The sequence below is a fragment of the Microcaecilia unicolor genome, chromosome 6, assembly GCF_901765095.1.
Source record: "Microcaecilia unicolor chromosome 6, aMicUni1.1, whole genome shotgun sequence".
NCBI lineage: Eukaryota > Metazoa > Chordata > Amphibia > Gymnophiona > Siphonopidae > Microcaecilia > Microcaecilia unicolor.
The window spans coordinates 85514082-85532390 of record NC_044036.1 but is presented as its reverse complement, the minus strand read 5'-3'; the positions used below and the strand labels follow the sequence as shown (position 1 = coordinate 85532390).

Sequence of the window (18309 nt, the reverse complement as noted above, 5' to 3'; positions counted from 1 at the left end):
GCATTCACTCTGCAGCTCCTCAGTACCTGTCCACTTTCATCTCTCCTTACATTCCTCCCCGGGAACTCCGTTCACTGGGTAAATCTCTCTTATCTGCACCCTTCTCCTCAACCGCTAATTCCAGACTCCGTTCCTTTTATCTTGCTGCATCATATGCCTGGAATAGACTGCCTGAACCAGTACATCAAGCTCCATCTCTGGCCGTCTTCAAATCTAAGCTAAAAGCCCACCTTTTTGATGCTGCTTTTAACTCCTAACCCTTGTTCAGAACCCTTATTTTATCATCCTCTCTTTAATATTCCCTTAGCTCTTGTTTGTCCTGTTTGTCTGTCCTAATTAGATTGTAAGCTCTGTCAAGCAGGGACTGTCTCTTCATGTTCAGGTGTACAGCGCTGCGTACATCTAGCAGCGCTTTAGAAATGATGAATAGTAGTAGCAACAAAATTGGTAAGCGGCCTTGGACACAAAACATAAAAAGACTTATGAACCTCAACATGTATATGCTGGAAGAGAGGAGGGAAAGAGGAGATATGATAGGAACATTTAAATATCTCAGGGGTATTAACATACAGGAAGAGAGTCTTTTTCAAATACATGAAAACTCTAGAATGAGGAGGCATAGGATAAAGTTAAGAGGAAATAGGCTTAAGAAGAATCTAAAAGCATTAATTTACAGAAAGGGTGGTGGAAGCATGGAATGGCCTCATGGTGGAAGTTGTGGAGATGAGGACCGTGTCAGAGTAAGAAAGCATGGGACAAGCACATGGGTTCCCTTAGGAAAAAGTGGAGTTAAGGGTTACAGAGGATGGGCAGCCTGGATGGGCCATTTGGCCTTTATCTGCCGCCAGGTTTTTAGTAGAAACAGAGAATTATGACTGGTATTAGCAACAGAGGGCTATATTTTATGCACATAGTTTTATTAGAATACTTTTTTTTTTTAAACACCATCATGTACACAGGTGAATCAGTATACAACTCTGAGCGCCAATACAAGTTTTGTAATACCAACAATATTTATTAGCGCACAAGGTTATCTAATTATCTACTCATACATCCACCACCGATTCTGAAAAAGTGTTCAAGGCTATAATCAACAAACACTGTCCGACATCACTCATCAAGAGTACAGGTGTTTTCAGTTCTTGAAACACTTGCTTTGGATGCAAAACTACTCCTGCTCCTAAAGAAAGCAGAGATGATAACCCAGGCTACATAACTCTTCTAACCTTGTTTCCAATCAGGCATATTTCAGAAGCCGTTAACCGCAAAACACTGAAAAATACAACCATCCCATCTCTTCCCCCAAATGTCTGGCAAATAATATTAGCTTAGATCACTAATTAAAGCTAGCACTGATCACCTAGAAGCACAACTTTAGATACATAAAGACCCACTTTCCTTTCCCCTTCTCACCTCTTGCACAGCAGTCGCCATTCCTTCTCACCAAGCTCAGCAGACAGAAATGTGAAGTGAAAGAGTGGAGAAAAGCGTACAACTCCTGAAGCGCACGCTTCCGGTTTCCCCGGCGCTCTGGAATCTTCCGGAGAAATCCACGCAAACGTCACGTCAACTCCTTCATTCACCCTACTCAGGACCGGATCATCAGTGAGGCTGTAGTCCACGACGCCGGCGGCAGCACTAAAGGGCGCCAAACCAAACGCCCCAGCCCATGACGTCAAACGGCTCATAATTTGCATTCTGCCTGCCTCCCGCTCCTTTCCAACACCTACTGGTCTGGTATTTTTGCCGGCGCCCACCCTCACGCACGTGGTCCGCTATCTCCAAGGAGGTACTTGCACCGGGCCTTCCCTTTGACCTGTCCCGCCCTCTTCTGACGCAACTTCCTGTTCAGACGGTGCAGGCCGCAACGCAGGCGCAGGCAGCCTTTCTTCAATATCGCTACCGCGGCTACAGGGCCGATCTTCCGAGATTTTACTGCATATGAAAGAAAAAGGTAAAGCCAACGAAGAAAAGATTATTAGAAATAACGGGCTGCACATGAGTGGTCCATCTGTAAAGTCCAAAGCTGTTCCAGTTGGATAGGCAGTACCTTAAAAGGTGAAAGAAAATCAAGATTTTTTTTTTTAACTTGCTTGACATCTCTTTAATTTATTTGAAAGCTTCCCATATATTTGGAAATAAAAAATTGAATATCACTAAAACAGTTTAAAAATTATTGTAACTGGTAGAAACATTAGTTATAAACTCTGTATTTTGTGCTAATTTTTCTACATTGTACCAGCGACTTCATAGTAAGAATCCTGAAAGGTAACTTTAAAACAATACAGGAACGTAAGACCTTTGAAGTCAGAATGATTGAATATGTTGTTTTACTTATATATACTGTCATCTACCACGTTTGCTTATTTCCGATCGGGCGAATAAGGGCAACCTTCGAAAGCTAATCGAGAAATGTATTATGTCCAATAAAAAAAGGTGGTATCTTATTTTCTTTTCCATGTTTTATTTTGTTTGATTTCTATTGATGTCAAAAATAAATATTTTGTTTCTTGCAGATTTCTTTTGTTTAGACATAACTAAATGGGCAATATAGTCCATTGGTTTTCTTTTGTTTTGTTCTTGTCATGACTTATGCTGTGCCAAAACTGAACACTATTATCTCTTCTATCTGGTCCGTAATAAAAGGAGCTCATTGTGAATACTATCCACCCAAAAAGGTTGTTTTGTGGCTGTACATTAAGAATTGTGATACTGAATAAATAAATATTTTTGTTTCCTAGTCATGCATCCAGAGGTTATATAATCCTTTTCAAGAAAGCCAGCTAATCATTTGACTTATTAGTGGAACATAACCACAGAGGCATGGTATGGTCACATTTTTAAATATGGTAATAGTGGAGTGGAGGAGTAGCCTAATGGTTAGTGCAGTGAACTTTGATCCTGGGGAACTGGGTTTATTCCCCACTGCAGCTCCTTGTGACTCTGGGCAAGTCACTTAACCCTCCGTACCCGTATATAATATGTAAACCGCTTTGATTGTAACCACAGAAAGGCAGTATATCAAGTCCCATCCCCTTTTCCTTTCCCTAATACTAGAGCCCAACTAAGGAACAGGTTATTTTGACTTAGTCTTTACAGGACCAAACTTGCTTTCCTTGTGCCATAACCATCCAGCTGGATAGGCAGTGTCTTAAAAGGTGAAGGATAAAGGATTTTTTTTTAACATTTATATCCCACATTATCCCAAGCAGACGGGTTCAATGTGGCTTACATTTGAAAATACAGTGAAAAATTTGGCGCCCTTTAGTGCTGTTACACTGGACCAGAGCCTCACCTGGTCCATAGGCTGAGCTGGCCTTGGATGAGAGCTTTATAGTTAGGTTGTGTGCACCAAGGAGGCTCCTTGGAGTGCACTGTGCTGGAGGGAATTGGGAAAGCCGAGAAACGCCACACCAGTTCTAGATTAATTAATGTGCGCCACCAGTTAGGATGCGTTATTAGTAAATCTAGAAGCTGATTGAATTTCAGTTTCGATTATGGTGCCAAAACTGACCCCAGATCCTTTTTCTGCCCACTTTTGGTTTCAGTCGAAACTGACTAGGTGTTTTCTGTGGAAGCTGAAAATTTGTGTTTTGTTCTGTCTCTCTCCCTCCCCCCTCTCCACCCTGCCTATCTGAAGATGTCCCCCTTGGTGGTTTTATAATCAAGGATGGTTTAGGGATATAGTCGGGGTAGGAATGATCCCCAGTTGTCCCTGCCTATGTTGGCTTTGCGCTCAAAATGCCACTAGAAGCTACAGTAGCCAATCTCTGGAGACTTCTGCTCTTGCCCATGTCGGTTCTACTTGCAACTGGGGATCACTCCAGCCCTGACTACACCAATAGACCTCCATAGATTGTAAAATAGTCTGGGGGGGGGGGGGTACTCTTTTCATTCTTTTTTTTTTGTGTGTGTGTGTATAGTGTGATTATAAGTAATAGTTATAATCTTGCATAGTAGTTTATATGGTAAATAGTGTGCTCCAAATAAATGCTTTTGATACAAAAAATTAGGAGGATTTTTTTAAGTCTGTAAATTTGGGATGATAAACTCTTTAAGAATCAGCCTCTCTGTGGAGATACGACATCAAGGGCCCAATGCACAGAACTTACCGGGCCAGTAAAGTGGATTTTTGGCTGGTTCCTGCTGGTTTTAGTGAGTACGGTATTCAGTGACATATAAACAAAGTGGCTGTGCATGCTTTTTACCATTCGTGGTAGCAGACAACAGAAATCATATGCAAATGTATTAAAATGAGCTGGTTACTATTTAAATATGTATTCCGAGTGATGCACAAAATGCAGTCCCTTGTTTAGATTTGTAAACAGTTTGTAAAATACATCATATAATGGTTTTACAATGACTTAACATGAACAGATATAGGTAATAATTATCTTAGGATGCAGCAATTCTTAGAGGGAAATGAATATAATATGGAGATTGCACACTGTCACTTCTGCAAGATATCATAAAAGGGCAGGGAGGGTCAAGAGGAGGCCAATCTAAGGATCTGAGTGCTAGAGAGGATGATATGAGAGCTTTGGGGGAGAAATAATATATGGAGGGCTTTGTAGAAGGGAAGGGGTATCCCACAAATAATGTAAAGATTCTATATGTGCCCCCCCTGTCCCCGAGGGTACGATGCAGTGAAAAGTTGAGCGAGAAGCAGAGGGCTGCTGTCTGCAAGCTCTGACATTGCCCAGTGCGCCTCATTGGTTCTCATTCATACAACCAAACTTTCATTTTTAATTTCGGTTTTGACCGAAACCAGGTGATATTTCAGCTGAAGTTTCTGTTCCGGCCAGAAATCTTTTAGACAGTTTTGGTAGGCCTCTAATAGGTCCCATTGCATGCTGACATGTAGTAGCATTTTCTAATCGGTGGCCTGAGGAGAGGATGGGACAGTTAAAATTATTGTTGTTTGACTGAGAGGAATTGCTGCCACTGCAGCTGGAGTAAGGACATTAGCCCTTCAGGTCAGGCCCAGCCAAGAGGGGAACCAGTCATTGCAATTAGAAATTGGAAGAATAAAGGAAACAGGGAAAGGGCAAAGGAAGGAACAGCTGGAGGGAGGGAAGAAGCTTGAGGGGGAGAGCAGAGTCAAAAGTGGGGAAAAGTAAAAAGCATAGGTATTCCTGTACTAGGACTGACCAAAGGTCTATCGAGCCCAGCATCTTATTTCCAGCAGTGACTGATCCAGATCACAAGTATCTGGCAGAATCTCAGAAAAGTAAAATAGATTATGTTCTGCTTATCCCAGGTATAAATAGTTGATTTCCCAAAGTCCACCTTAATAATGATTTATTGACTTTTAAAACCTAGCTGCACTAATGGCTTTTTACCACATTCTCTGACAATGATTTCCAGAGCTCATTCTACAATTTGTTTTAAATGTACTACTTAGTAAATTCATTAAGGAATCTATTTACTAAGCTGCACTAGCGCACAGCCAGCCATACTAGCAGCTTAGTAAACCCCAGTGTTATGCGCTCTAGTTTCTTGTATTTTTGGAAAGCGTAAACAAGTGATTTATATCTACCTGTTCCATCTCACTCTTAATTCTATAGACCTCTATCATATCTTCCCCCAGCCATCTGTTTTCTAAGCTGAAGAAGAGCCCTAGTCTCTTTAGCCTGTCCTCATAGAAGAGTTGTTCCATCCCCCTTTATCATTTTTGGTTGCTTTTCTCTGTACCTTTTCTGCTTTATCTTTCTTGAGATGTAGTAACCAGAATTGCACACAATATTTGACCTGTAATTGCACCATGGAACTATATACTAGGGGTTCTCAACCCAGTCCTCGGTATGTTCCGACCAGACAACTTCTTAGGATATCCACATGAATATGTATGGAACAGGGTGGGTTTGTACGAGGACTGGGTTGAGAACCCCTGAACCATACAAAGTCATTAATGTGTTTTATGAAAAGTTAGTTCTATTAAAAACTTTTTTAAAAAATGTAAAGAACTGTTGCAGGAATAGGTGAACCATAACAGATCAGAGGCTGCTTGCTTTTGTGACCACTTCACTCAGGTATAGAATATTCATCAACAGATTACCAAGTTCCAGGAGGGAGATTTTAAGCCAGTCCTGGATTTCTGACAGCCCCATCACACTGCATTATGGATTCTGAAGCACTGATTTTGGTGGAGAGAATCAGGAACTACAAATACCACACTGCTTTAGGATGTAAGATTAAAACCAGGACTGACGAAAAACCTCTGGAACTGGATAATTTGATAGCTCTGCATTCCCATCAAAAAATATCAGTCAAAACATTTTTTTTCATAAAATGTGCTTTTCTAAGTAGCCATAAGTTCTAAACTTGTTTAATAATTTTCTTTCTTATGACTTTCCATCTTTGCAGCATAAGATAATTGGAAAATAAATCCAACAAAGTGGGCTGTAGTCTATGAAAGCTCAGGCCTCAATAAATTAGTTAGTCTATAAGATGCCAACTTCTTTTGTCAAAATTTCTTTACAATAATTTTGTGTTTCAGATCCGGCAATACTGGCGCAGACGGAAAGTAATGGCAGCCTCCATTTTGAGCTGTATGCTGCGGGGAACAAGACAGGTTAGTTTGTTGGCCACTCTCTGGGGACTGAGGCCTAGGATGAAGAAAAGGAGAGAAACATAACATAGTAGATGACTGCAGATAACCTGCATAGTCCATCTGGTCTGCCCAATAAGATAAACTCATAGCATATGATACGATATAACATATCTTGATTTTAATCCGTCCTTGCCATTTCAGGGCACAGACCGTAGAAGTCTGTCCGGCACTGGACTTACTCCCCAACTACTGGAGTCGCCTTTAAAATCCATTCCAGACCATCTGTCTAGCTATAAATGGGGCACAAACTGTAGAGGTCTGCCCGGCACTGACCTTACTTCACAATTACTGGAGTTACTGTCGCGCTGCTAAGTTTCTTTTTGTTTTTTTTAAATTTCATTTTCTTTCCATATAGCAATGGTTCCCTAACCTGTCCTGGTGGAACCCTAGCCAGTCAGGTTTTCAGAATATTCATGAGTTAGATTTGTATGCACTGCCTCCATTGCTTGCAAATCTAACTCATGAATATTTATTGCAGGTATCCTGAAAACCTGACTGTCTGGTTCCTCTGGAAGGAAATGCAGAAGAGAAAGTCAGAGTTCTGCAGGTAAAACAATGCAGTCCACAAAAGCAGAACAAAGGTTGAAAGGCTTTTATTCTTGCCACTTAAAATACAACCCGACATGGCCACATTTCGCCTCTCTAGAGGCTGCGTCAGGGGTTTGTAATTATTAAGGTCCCAAAAGCACATACACCTAATAGTGGATTAGTCCAAATAAAAGCAGCAAGGTATACTACTGTGTGTGAATCTAGCGGCTGAGCTGTTTTTCTTGCTGCTTTTATTTGGACTAGGCCACTAACTATTAGGTGTATGTGCGTGGATGAGAAAATAGTACAAGGATGAGTGATTAAGATTTGTTAGGAACTTAGCAGCATTCTGGGAAAGAGGGAGCCTGTTCCAAAAGGATGGGCTCCACGTTAACTGGGATGGAACCAGGCTGCTGGTGCTAACATTTAAAAAGGAGAGAACAGCTTTTAACCCATTAGTGCCCATTGTTCCCATATGGGAACAAATCAATTTGTTACCATATGACTTATTATGGGAACATTAGGCACTAATGGGTTAAACCAAAAAGGGGGGGGGGGGAGCCGATAGTCACCCAGGAGCGCATGGTTCGGTGTGGAGTATACTTGAATGATATTATTGAAATAGGATAATAAATTGGTTTGAGTAATGGTGAAAGAAAGTCAGGAGTGTGTATGTTTCAATATTTTTATTGGTGCTACAACAAAGTTGAACATACAATAAACACCAAAGGCCATAATAGCAAATATCACTGTCTGATTGAAATAAGTATGAACAAGACAATTGTATCATCAACCACATGCTATCCATTTTCTCCCCCATCCTACCCCACCCCTCACTATTATCTACAGTGCAACTAGATGGTTAAGAAAGTTACAAAGTATATCATGAGGAACCCACAGGAATGAAATACCATCCCCTTAGCTGTGCTCCCCATTCCCAACCTGTACCCGATCAGCCATATACTTAAATCCTTCCCCCCCTTACTCCTCCCAACACACCTCTCTCCACTTCCACATCCCAAGTCCGTAGTCTCCTTCCTCCCCCCTCCTGTACCCTCTCCCTCCCAGTACCAGTCTATCTAAATAGCCAAGTGTGACTCCCCAACCCTATCACCAGAAAGGACCCTACCCGACAGGCCACCAGATCCTAGCGTTATAAATTATTTACAAGGAGACTGCGGCCCTTTGGACTCAGAATTTGCAAATAATGGTCCCAGAGCTTCAAAAAGAATTGTTTACGTTTGTAGGAGCCACTCGCCTCCTTAGCTTTCCAGGTGGCTAGTATATGAACCTGGTTACACCAGTGCCAGAATGCCGGAGGGTCTGATGATGTCCAATATTGCAAGATCACTTTTTTGGCCACCATGCTAAGCTTGCGACATAAAAGGTTGCTGTATCTATTGAGGGGCCGGAGCGCACCCCGCTTATCTAGTAATAATTGTTCCGCCATCCCTTGGACAGTGTGGGCAGGTATCCAAGATAAAAAGCCCCTGATCTGTCCCCAAAAGACTTTTAGGGCATTGCCAAATCGCATGAATATAAGTTTGTCTCTGTTGTTTACATTTAGGACAGCTCAACTCCCCCTCTCCGACCACATGTGCAAAGCTGCGCTTTAGCCCAATATGCTCAAAGTATTACTCGATATCCGCACCCCCTCAGTCTCGCCTCTGTAGTGAGCGAGAATATCCCCCTTAACGTATCAGCAACATCCCAGTCTCCCAATGATACCCCCAAATCTTCTTCCCATCTAGCTTTCAACCATGTAAAATCTTTATCTGGTATCCCCTTGATTAGGGCCCCACGCAGATTGGAAACAGACAGGCCGCGGATCTCAACCTCTTGAAAAAATTCTCAAATTTTAGCCCCCCAAATGTGTTCCCAATTGCATCCTATCCAAGGATAAAACATAATTCTTGAGCTGTACATAGGCAAACCTATGTTGCCGCATCTCAAGAAAGATATAGAACTGGAAAAGATGCAGGGAAGGGCGACAAAAATGATAGCGGGGATGGGATGACTTCCCTAAGAAGAAAGACTAAGGAGGCTAGGGCTTTTCAGCTTGGAGAAGACACGGCTGAGGGGCGACATGATAGAGGTATATAAAATAATGAGTGGAGTGGAACAGGTGGATGCGAAGCATCTGTTCACGCTTTCCAAAAATACTAGGACTAGGGGGCATGCAATGAAACTAAAGTGTAGTAAATTTAAAACAAATAGGAGAAACGTTTTCTTCACCCAACGCGTAATTAAACTCGAATTCGTTGCCGGAGAACGTAGTGAAGGCGGTTAGCTTGGCAGAGTTTAAAAAGGGGTTGGATGGTTTCCTAAAGGACACGTCCATAGACCGCTACTAAGTGGACTTGGGAAAAATCCACAATTTCGGGAATTACTTGTATAAAATGTTTGTACGTTTGGGTAGCTTGCCAGGTGCCCTTGACCTGGATTGGCCGCTGTCGGGGACAGGATGCTGGGCTCGATGGACCTTTGGTCTTTTCCCAGTATGGCATTATTTATGTACTTACGCAAACCTATTACCCCATTGCTGTCCCACCCAGTCCTGCAATCACTCATATGAGATCAACTGCCCGTCCCTGTTCAAAATATGTTTTAGTAATGAAATGCCTTCCCCCCCATACCCCAAAGATTGGACTATCCATGCCTGGCTGAAAAGCCACATTACCTCTGATGGTAAGTTGGTCAGACATTAAAGGGTTAGCCCCCAGCCTCCCCACCAAGAAGCGCCACAGTTCCTGCAATGGCCTTAGTAACACACTTCTTTTCAGATGAGAAGGTGTTTGCGACGTTGGCAGATGTAGTAGTCAGAAAAATTTATAAGGTGCATAGTATAAACTCTCCAGTTCTATAGGTGTGTAGATCTGTGTCTGACCGAACCAGTCTCCCAGATGACGAAGCAAGTATGCTTGGTTGTACTGTTGCAAATTGGGAAGACCAAAGCCTCCCCTCCTCCAGTCACCCAGCATAACTGACAAGCGCATCTTTGTTTTTTTCTTTGCCCAGCAAAAACCACTGATTAACCGATATAGACTCCTCAAATCCTTCTTAAGAATCCTGATCGGTAGCACCTGGAGAACATACAGCCAATGGGGGAACTGAACCATCTTCAACAGATTTACCTGACCCAGCAGGGTCAAAGGAAGATCTCTCCACTCTCCCAGCCACCTTTTAGTGCTCTCCATGAGGATCTCAATCTTGAGCCTATATAGGGACTCGGTATTTGTTAAGTGGGAAAAGGCAGGGATTAAGGCATTGGATCATAGTGGGGGATGATGGTACTATTGTTTCGTACGTGGAGTTGCAGACTCGGGTGGGAGAGTCTTGGAATAGATTTGCCTATGCTCAGATAAAACATTATATAGAGGGGCATAATTGAACGAAAACGTCTATCTCCATGGGCGTTTATCTCCGAGAACGGGTCCGTGAAGGGGCGGACCGAACCGTATTTTCGAAAAAAATAGACGTCCATGTTTTATTCAACAATTTGTGAGCTGGGCGTTTTTGTTTTTCAGTGATAATGGAAAATGAAAGCGCCCAGCTCAAAAACGAATAAATCCAAGGCATTTGTTCGTGGGAGGGGCCAGGATTCGTAGTGCACTGGTCCCCCTCACATGCCAGGACACCAACCGGGCACCCTAGGGGGCACTTTTACAAAAACAAAAAAAAAGGTAAAAGAGCTCCCAGGTGCATAGCACCCTTCCCTTGTGTGTTGAGACCCCCATATCCCCCTCAAAACCCACTGCCCACAAGTCTACACCATTATGATAGCCCTAAGGGGTGAAGGGGGCACCTACATGTGGGTTTGGGGGGTTGGACGACTAATAAGCATTAAGCAGCACAATTGTAACAGGTAGGGGGGGGTGGGCCTGGGTCCACCTGCCTGAAGTCCACTGCACCCCCTAACAACTGCTCCAGGGACCTGCATACTGCTGCCAGGGAGGTGGGTATGACATTTGATGGTGAAAATAAAAAGTTGTGAAACATCATTTTTTGTGGTGGGAGGGGGTTAGTGACCACTGGGGGAGTCAGGGGAGGTCATCCCCGATTCCCTCTGGGGGTAATCTGGTCATTTAGGGCACTTTTTGGGGCCTTATTCGTGAAAAAACAGGGTCCAGGAAAAGTGCCCTAAATTCTAGCTACAAACGCATACTTTTTTTCCATTATCGGCGAAAGGCGCCCATCTCTTCTCGGCCGATAACCACGCCCCAGTTCCACCTTCGCCACGCCTCCGACACGCCCCCGTCAACTTTGTACGCTTCCGCGATGGAGTGCAGTCAAACGTCCAAAATCGCCTTTCCATTACACCGATTTATTCGTTTTTGTGAGATAAACGTCTATCTCCCGATTTGGGTCGAAATCTAGGCGTTTTTCTCTTTCAATTATAAGGTGGATTGTCTCCTTAGAGGGATCCGTGGGGGGGTTTCATTTAGGGGTACGGGTTAGAGAATTCTTTCAAGACACGCCGAGTGATGAGCTTACAGTTTCAGGACTTCATAGATCGCTGATTAGGAAGTCACCAGGCAAAGATTACACTAGTATTAAAAATAGTTAGGCGCGGGATATAGGTGTCTTGTTGAAGGATTGGGATGTGGCTACCGCGTTGAGAGGCATTACAACAGATGAAAGATTGAGGAGTGTGGTTACAGGGTGATACTAAGGGGGCATATATGACTAGAGCTCAGTTGGCACATATGGGAGGGCATGGAGGCACGGCATGTTCCAAATGGTGGCAAGGCCCTCACTCCTTCTATCATGCTGTGTGGGCATGCCTTAAAGTGCATAATTTTTGGGCCCAAGTTCGAAAATATCTAATTCAATTGGTGGGATGTACGATCCAAGGATTAGAAGTTCAATTCCTGTTGGATAAATTCAGGGCGTTCCGCCCCATGCCTAGACTGGCTAGTATTTTGTGTCGTAAATTGGTTTTAGTGGCTCGGAAAACAGTTTTGCAGTATTGGACATCTTCGGATCCTCCTAAGTTTTGGCATTGGAGGAATCAAATACATCTGCTAGCCACATGGGAGGCGAGGGCGGCAAGGGGGTCGTTGGGCCATAGGAAGAGGTTTCTTCAGATCTGGGATCCTTTTCTGCAGTCTCTCAGTCCTAAGGGTCGTAGTTTAATAGTGAACAAGATATAGTGGCTTTAGGAGTCACAGCTGTCCGGTATATGCGGTAGTTTGGGGTTCGGGGAGGGAGGGTGGGTTGGTTGGTTGGTTGGTTGGTTGGTTGGTTGGAGTCTATTGAGAGGTTATTGTTGGACCGATTAAAGGGATAGTTTAGGTCTTGGTGAGAGGGCCATATGGGCAAGGGGAATGGGAGGAGTCTGTGGGCATGGTGGCATGGGGTATAGAGAGGTAGAGTAATATGTTCGCATTTCAAGTGGGTTGTTATTAATAAAACTTATAGTCTGATGGTTAGTCGGTCATCAAACATATGGTTGACACACAAAACCCTTCTTTCTTGGAAGGTGTAAATCCTGTTGCTATACCAGGTGGGCAATAACTCAGTTCTCTTGAATAGGTTGGTGTATAAATTTGGGAATGGGGGGGTTACTATGGGAGGGAGGAAGATACTTAAAAACTTGCGGAGGGATTTTCTTACTCTGTATTGTTCTGATTGCTGTTTACTTAAGTCAAACATATAGAGAATGTTGAAATGTTTCATTGGTTGATTTCTCAATAAAAAAAAAAATGTTGAAACATAAGAACACATCTTCTATTGCAGGAAGGACTGTGGAAAACAGGAGAGCTAGACTGAATCTTGATATTGTTGATGACTTCTTATTCATCCACAGATTAAAAAATCATAACAGTGCTTCATAGGGCATATTTCTCCCCTTTAGACCATACCGAGCGGGTTGTATTTTGTACCCCTGGACATTTTAACAGGGTGGATTAGGATTCCTTGGGGTAGTAGAAATCAGCTATTGTTGGGGTTGGAAGGGTAGAGGGTGGTGGTGAGGAGGAGGGTTATTATAGCTACTTGCTGTTATTATTGTTTTCTATTTGTAATTTATACACAATAGTTGCACAGCATATTCCTTTTTATACTTCAATAAAAAGATTTAAATATAAAATCATAATTGTTCGAGGCTTCTATAGATGAGGACAGAGCCCATGGGGACAGAGACAAACTTTGTCCCCGTGTCATTCTCTAGTCCGCATCCTGGAGAGTTGGGCTTTTTTGAGTGCTTAGATTACCGTTTATGTATTTATTAAATAATAAGTTTTTTAAAAAGTTTTAGTTGGGGATCTTTTAACAAGCGGCAGTAAAAGGTGGCCCACAGTGGCATCTGCACATGGGATTACCATGCACCAAGGCCACCTTTTACCACAGGGTTTTTTTTTTAAAGGAGGCAGTAAGTGGCCATTCAGTACTTTAAAAGATTTGCCACGTAGCCATTTACTGCTGGAGCCCTTACTGCCTCCTATTTAGGGGGCAGTGAGGGCTCTGATGGTAATCCCACTAGTGCTAGATAATAAAAAATATATTTCCTAGCACCAGAAATGGTGTGCAGCAGACCCAGAACTACCGGCCGGCTCCAGGGTGGATTTGCTGCACACAAACCCAGCAGTAGCCCTATTGTCTTTTTAGTAAAAGGGCCCCTTAGTTTGTCATTCCAAACCATTCTGTACATCACTGTGACTGAGTAGTAGTTTTTCATTGGGATAATACTTCTGGGGGAAGGGGTTTAAAGGGTAATTGTTTTAAAATTTAGTGGTAAACATGTTAATAAATTACAGTTTCATGGTAAACCCTTGTTTTTTTTCTATGTATAATAGAATATTGAAAACCCAATAAATATGAAAGTTAAAAAAAAAATAAAAGAAGAAACACAATTGAAAAAAAAAATGTTTAGAGCATCAGCCCCTAAATCGGGTTATGAATCCTTACTTCTGAAATAATTCTGTCCTTACTTTCTTGTCTCAGCTGTTTCCCTGGCCAGGAGCTGAAAACCCAGTCCAGATAAGAAGTTATTATGTGGACTGGAGGATGCTGCGTGATGTCAAGAGAAGGCAGATGGCCTACGAGTACGCAGATGAACGACTGAGAATCAATGCATTGCGGAAAAACACCATTCTCCCCAAAGAACTGCAGGTAAAAGACCTGGTATTAGAGTCAACCTTTTCTGTCTTATTCCATACTTCCAAAAAATGACCAAAAGCAAAAAGGGAAGAGAGTAAAGGGTAACTTTTCTGTGAATATGGCAGAAGCCACTGTTTTTACCCTAGTTGGAAAATTCACAGTAGTGGCAGAGAAGCTATTTTTCTTGTTTAGTGGGTTTTATTCTCCACTTGACAAATAAATAAACCCAAAGACTCTCGGGAACTGCCTTTTGTTAAGTTGCAAGTTCCTCCCCCAGCCTGCAGAACATCCAGTTCTAAAATGGTGGGTTTTTTCATTGCAGTATGTTTGTATTTCCTATTGGAAGTCTCTTTCAAGGAAAAAATAGTGAATTTTCCTATTCGTTTTATATTCTGTGCATGTACATTGCTTCAATAGCTTTCGGACTTGTAGGTGATAAGAAATTAAATAATAACACAACACCAAAATGCCCTTTTGGTAAAGTGTTCTAGGTTTGCACCTATTTTTTGCTAAGCGCAAAGCATGTGTTCCCAGTATGTCCCTGTACAATTACTGCACAGAAAAATACTTTACCACACCATTAAATATGTTTACACATAGCATCTGTGCACTATTTAGGAGGAGGTAAGCATTTCAACAGTATCTGCACCAGTGACACTGCATCATAAAGTACAATGACTACCTGCAGTGTGCAGTCCATTCCCATTTCCTACCCCATAACACAGTGTTCTGTTAGAATGGCTGTGCTGTTACCACATGCTAATTAACTTTAGTAAAATGGTATCTTAGAGGCAGATGCAGCAACCAAACGTAAAAAAATCAAAATCGTTAAAGTCCCTAACGATTTTAAAATAACGAAAAATGCACCAAAAAAAAAAGTCACACATGCTGAGATCGGTAGTGAAACGTACAATGTATCAAAGAATCACAATACACATCGTTAATCGGCCCCCAAATCATGCGCAGAGCAGCCAAGCGTTATGTTAGCTGCTCTGCGCATGCCACAAACAGTCAAAACACAGTCAAATCGCAAGCACATGGCTCCCAAATAAAAACAAAAATAAAAAAAAAGGGTCGGGAGGGGGCAAGGGCGCTCATCAGGAGCGTCCTGTACAGACGGCCTTGCCCCCCACCCCCCCCGCTGCTCCCCACTTTCCGCCGCTCCCCCCACCCCGAAAAAGCAAAATTCTAGCAGCCCCTGCGATGGCGCGTCTTTCTTCTGCTGCGCCCGCCCCTGTCTGACGTCAGTAACCTACGTAGGTTACTGACGTCAGACAGGGGCGGGCCCAGGAGGAGAAAGACGCTCTATCCAAGCTAGGCGAAGGCAGGCATCAGCTGATTCAGCTTTCTTCTTGCCCGTGCAGCGCCTTCGGACAGAGGAGAGAGGCGCTGCACGGGCCCGGTAAGAGGAAGGGGGGCCCGATGGAGGAGGGGAATGGCGGCGACGACCCCAAAAGGGGGCGGGGCACGGATGGAGGATGTCGGGAGGCGGAGCTGAGGTGAGAGAGTAGTGAGGAAGGGAGGGGGGCAGGGGCTTCTAGAAGTTTGCTTTTTCGGGGTGGGGGGAGCGGCGGAAAGTGGGGAGCAGCGGGGGGGGGGCAAGGCCGACCGTACAGGACGCTCCTGATGAGCGCCCTTGCCCCCTCCCGATCCTTTTTTTATTTTTATTTTTTTATGTGTTTTCTGAGGTCCTTTGGACCAATCACAGCGCTTTTAGCTCTGCTAATGCGCTGGGATTGGCTCAAAGTTTGTTTATTTTTTCACTTAACACTTTTTCCTGCCACGGAGCTGTCCTAACGAGAGGTCCAGACCTCTCGTTAGTTTTCCTGCCTTTTTCCTGCGTAAAGGCAATCGGAAAAGGTTAGTGCATGTCGTTTCAATGGGGTTTTCACACTAATTGCTCATCTCCATTCCGTTTTCGTTAGCTGCTACTGTCGTCGGAAAATAGGCTTAAGTGCATGGAAAGGATAGGAAATTCTTCCCTGAGGGCTCATTTAACGATGAAAAACGTTTAGTGCATCTACCTCTAAGTCTTAGAGTATGTTGACTTGCCACTCTTGTTGTCACAGGAAGAAGCTGATAAAGAGATCGCAGCCCTGCCAAGAGACAGCTGTCCTGTGAGGATCCGTAATAGGTGTGTCCTCACATCCCGACCACGAGGTGTGAAACGACGCTGGAGGCTTAGCCGCATTGTTTTCCGTCACCTTACAGACCATAACCAGATGTCTGGGATACAAAGAGCAATGTGGTAGCATATGTCTGGATGTGGATTCTGTGTGACTTTTCAAGCTGCAGGGTAGAGTCCATCTTCTGTTAATGTATAAAGGATTTCTCCATTTTCACTACTGAGGCCTCCAGCAGATGTGAAATTATAAACTCTAAATTATCTGAAGCCAGAGAAATTTTAGTTTCCATCTTCACCATTAGATCTGAAATGTACTAATCCAATGGGAAAAAATAGTAGAAAAAGAACCCTCTACCAAGAGATGGCCCAAAATATACAATGTGGAAATCTACGGTGCACAAATTCAACCAACACCATCAGGCTTTATAGATTTTTTAATGTAATAAAGGCTAAGAGTGTCATTAAATATCTGCTTTATGTTGATTTATTAAAGAATAAAATCAGTTCTTTTGATTTTTCATAACTGCTTGAGTCAAGATCTGCTTATTTTTATATATTAGCTATAATTACTAGAAAGAGAAAACAAATGTGTCTATCAAATTGAAACCACAGAGTGTACACAGAGGATGACCTTGTCCTTCAGCAGTCCCTAATAACAGTGGTCTGTATCCCTGAGTTAGTCACACTTAAAAGTCAGTGAACATAACTGGGTCAGACCAATGGTCCATCTAGCCCAGTATCCTTTTTTCCAAACAGTGGCCAAGCCAGGTCTCAAGTACTGACAGATACCCAAATTGTGGCAACATTCCATACTAAAAATCCCAGGGCAAGCAGTTGCTTCCCCATATCTGTCTCAATAGCAGACTATGGACTTTTCCTCCAAACCTTTTTTTAAACCAGATACACTAACCGTTGTTACCACATCCTCCGTCAAAGAGTTCCAGAGCTTAACTGTTCGTTGACTGAAAAACTATTTCCTCCTATTTGTTTTAAAAGTATTTCCATGTAACTTCCTCGAGTGTCCCCTAGTCTTTGTACTTTTGGAACGAGTAAAAAATCGATTTACTTCTACTCCTTCTACACCACTCAGGATTTTATAGACCTCAGTCATATCTCCTCTCATCTATCTCTTTTTCAAGCTGAAGAGCCCTAACCTCTTTAGCCTTTCTTCATACAACAGGAGTTCCATCCCCTTTATCATTTGGTCGCTCTTCAAACCTTTTCTAATTCCGCTATATCTTTTCTGAGATACAGTGACCAGAACTGAACGCAATACTCAAGGTGTGGATGCACCATGGAGCAATACAAAGGCATTGTACTATTTTCGGTCTTATTCACTATCCCTTTCCTAATAGTTCCTAGCATCCTGTTTGCTTTTTTGGCTGCCGCCACACTCTGAGCAAAAGATTTCAGCACATTATCTACAACGACACCTAGATCTTTTTCTTCAGTGCTGACCCCCCAAGGTGGACCCTAGCATCAGGTAACTATGATTCAGATTATTCTTTTCAATGTGCATCACCTTGCGTTTGTCCACATTAAATTTCATCTACCATTTGGATGCCCAGTCTTCCAATTTCCTAAGGTCTTCCTGCAATATTTCACAGTCCGTATGTGTTTTAACAGCCTTGAATAGTTTTGTATCATCTGCAAATTTAATCACCTCACTCGTTCTGATTTCCATATCATTTATAAATATGTTAAATAGCACCTTTCCCAGTACAGATCCCTGTGGCAAATCCCCTGTCAGTGGACAGAAGAGACTAAAGGTTCTTTTTGCTAAGGTGTTTTAATGATTAGCATGCAATAAATATGACCCCCATTATATTTCTGTGGGCATCTTATCATTTAGCGTGAGTCAAATCTGTTAGCGCAGCTTAGTAAAAAGACCCTTACAAACCTTATACAGTGCAATCCGCTTAAGTGCAAGGGTCTGGACCAA

General features: G+C 42.8%; 1 protein-coding gene across 1 annotated transcript; it reads left to right on the top strand.

Moving 5' to 3' along the window:
- Window positions 1-1844: 1844 nt before the first annotated feature.
- On the top strand, window positions 1845-16833 carry MRPS14 (mitochondrial ribosomal protein S14). Its single transcript, XM_030207143.1, has 4 exons — window positions 1845-1954; window positions 6500-6574; window positions 14087-14254; window positions 16312-16833. Exons 2-4 carry the CDS (start codon window positions 6530-6532, stop codon window positions 16492-16494), a joined length of 396 nt encoding a protein of 131 aa, XP_030063003.1. The 5' UTR covers window positions 1845-1954; window positions 6500-6529; the 3' UTR covers window positions 16495-16833.
- The last annotated feature ends 1476 nt before the right edge of the window (window positions 16834-18309 follow it).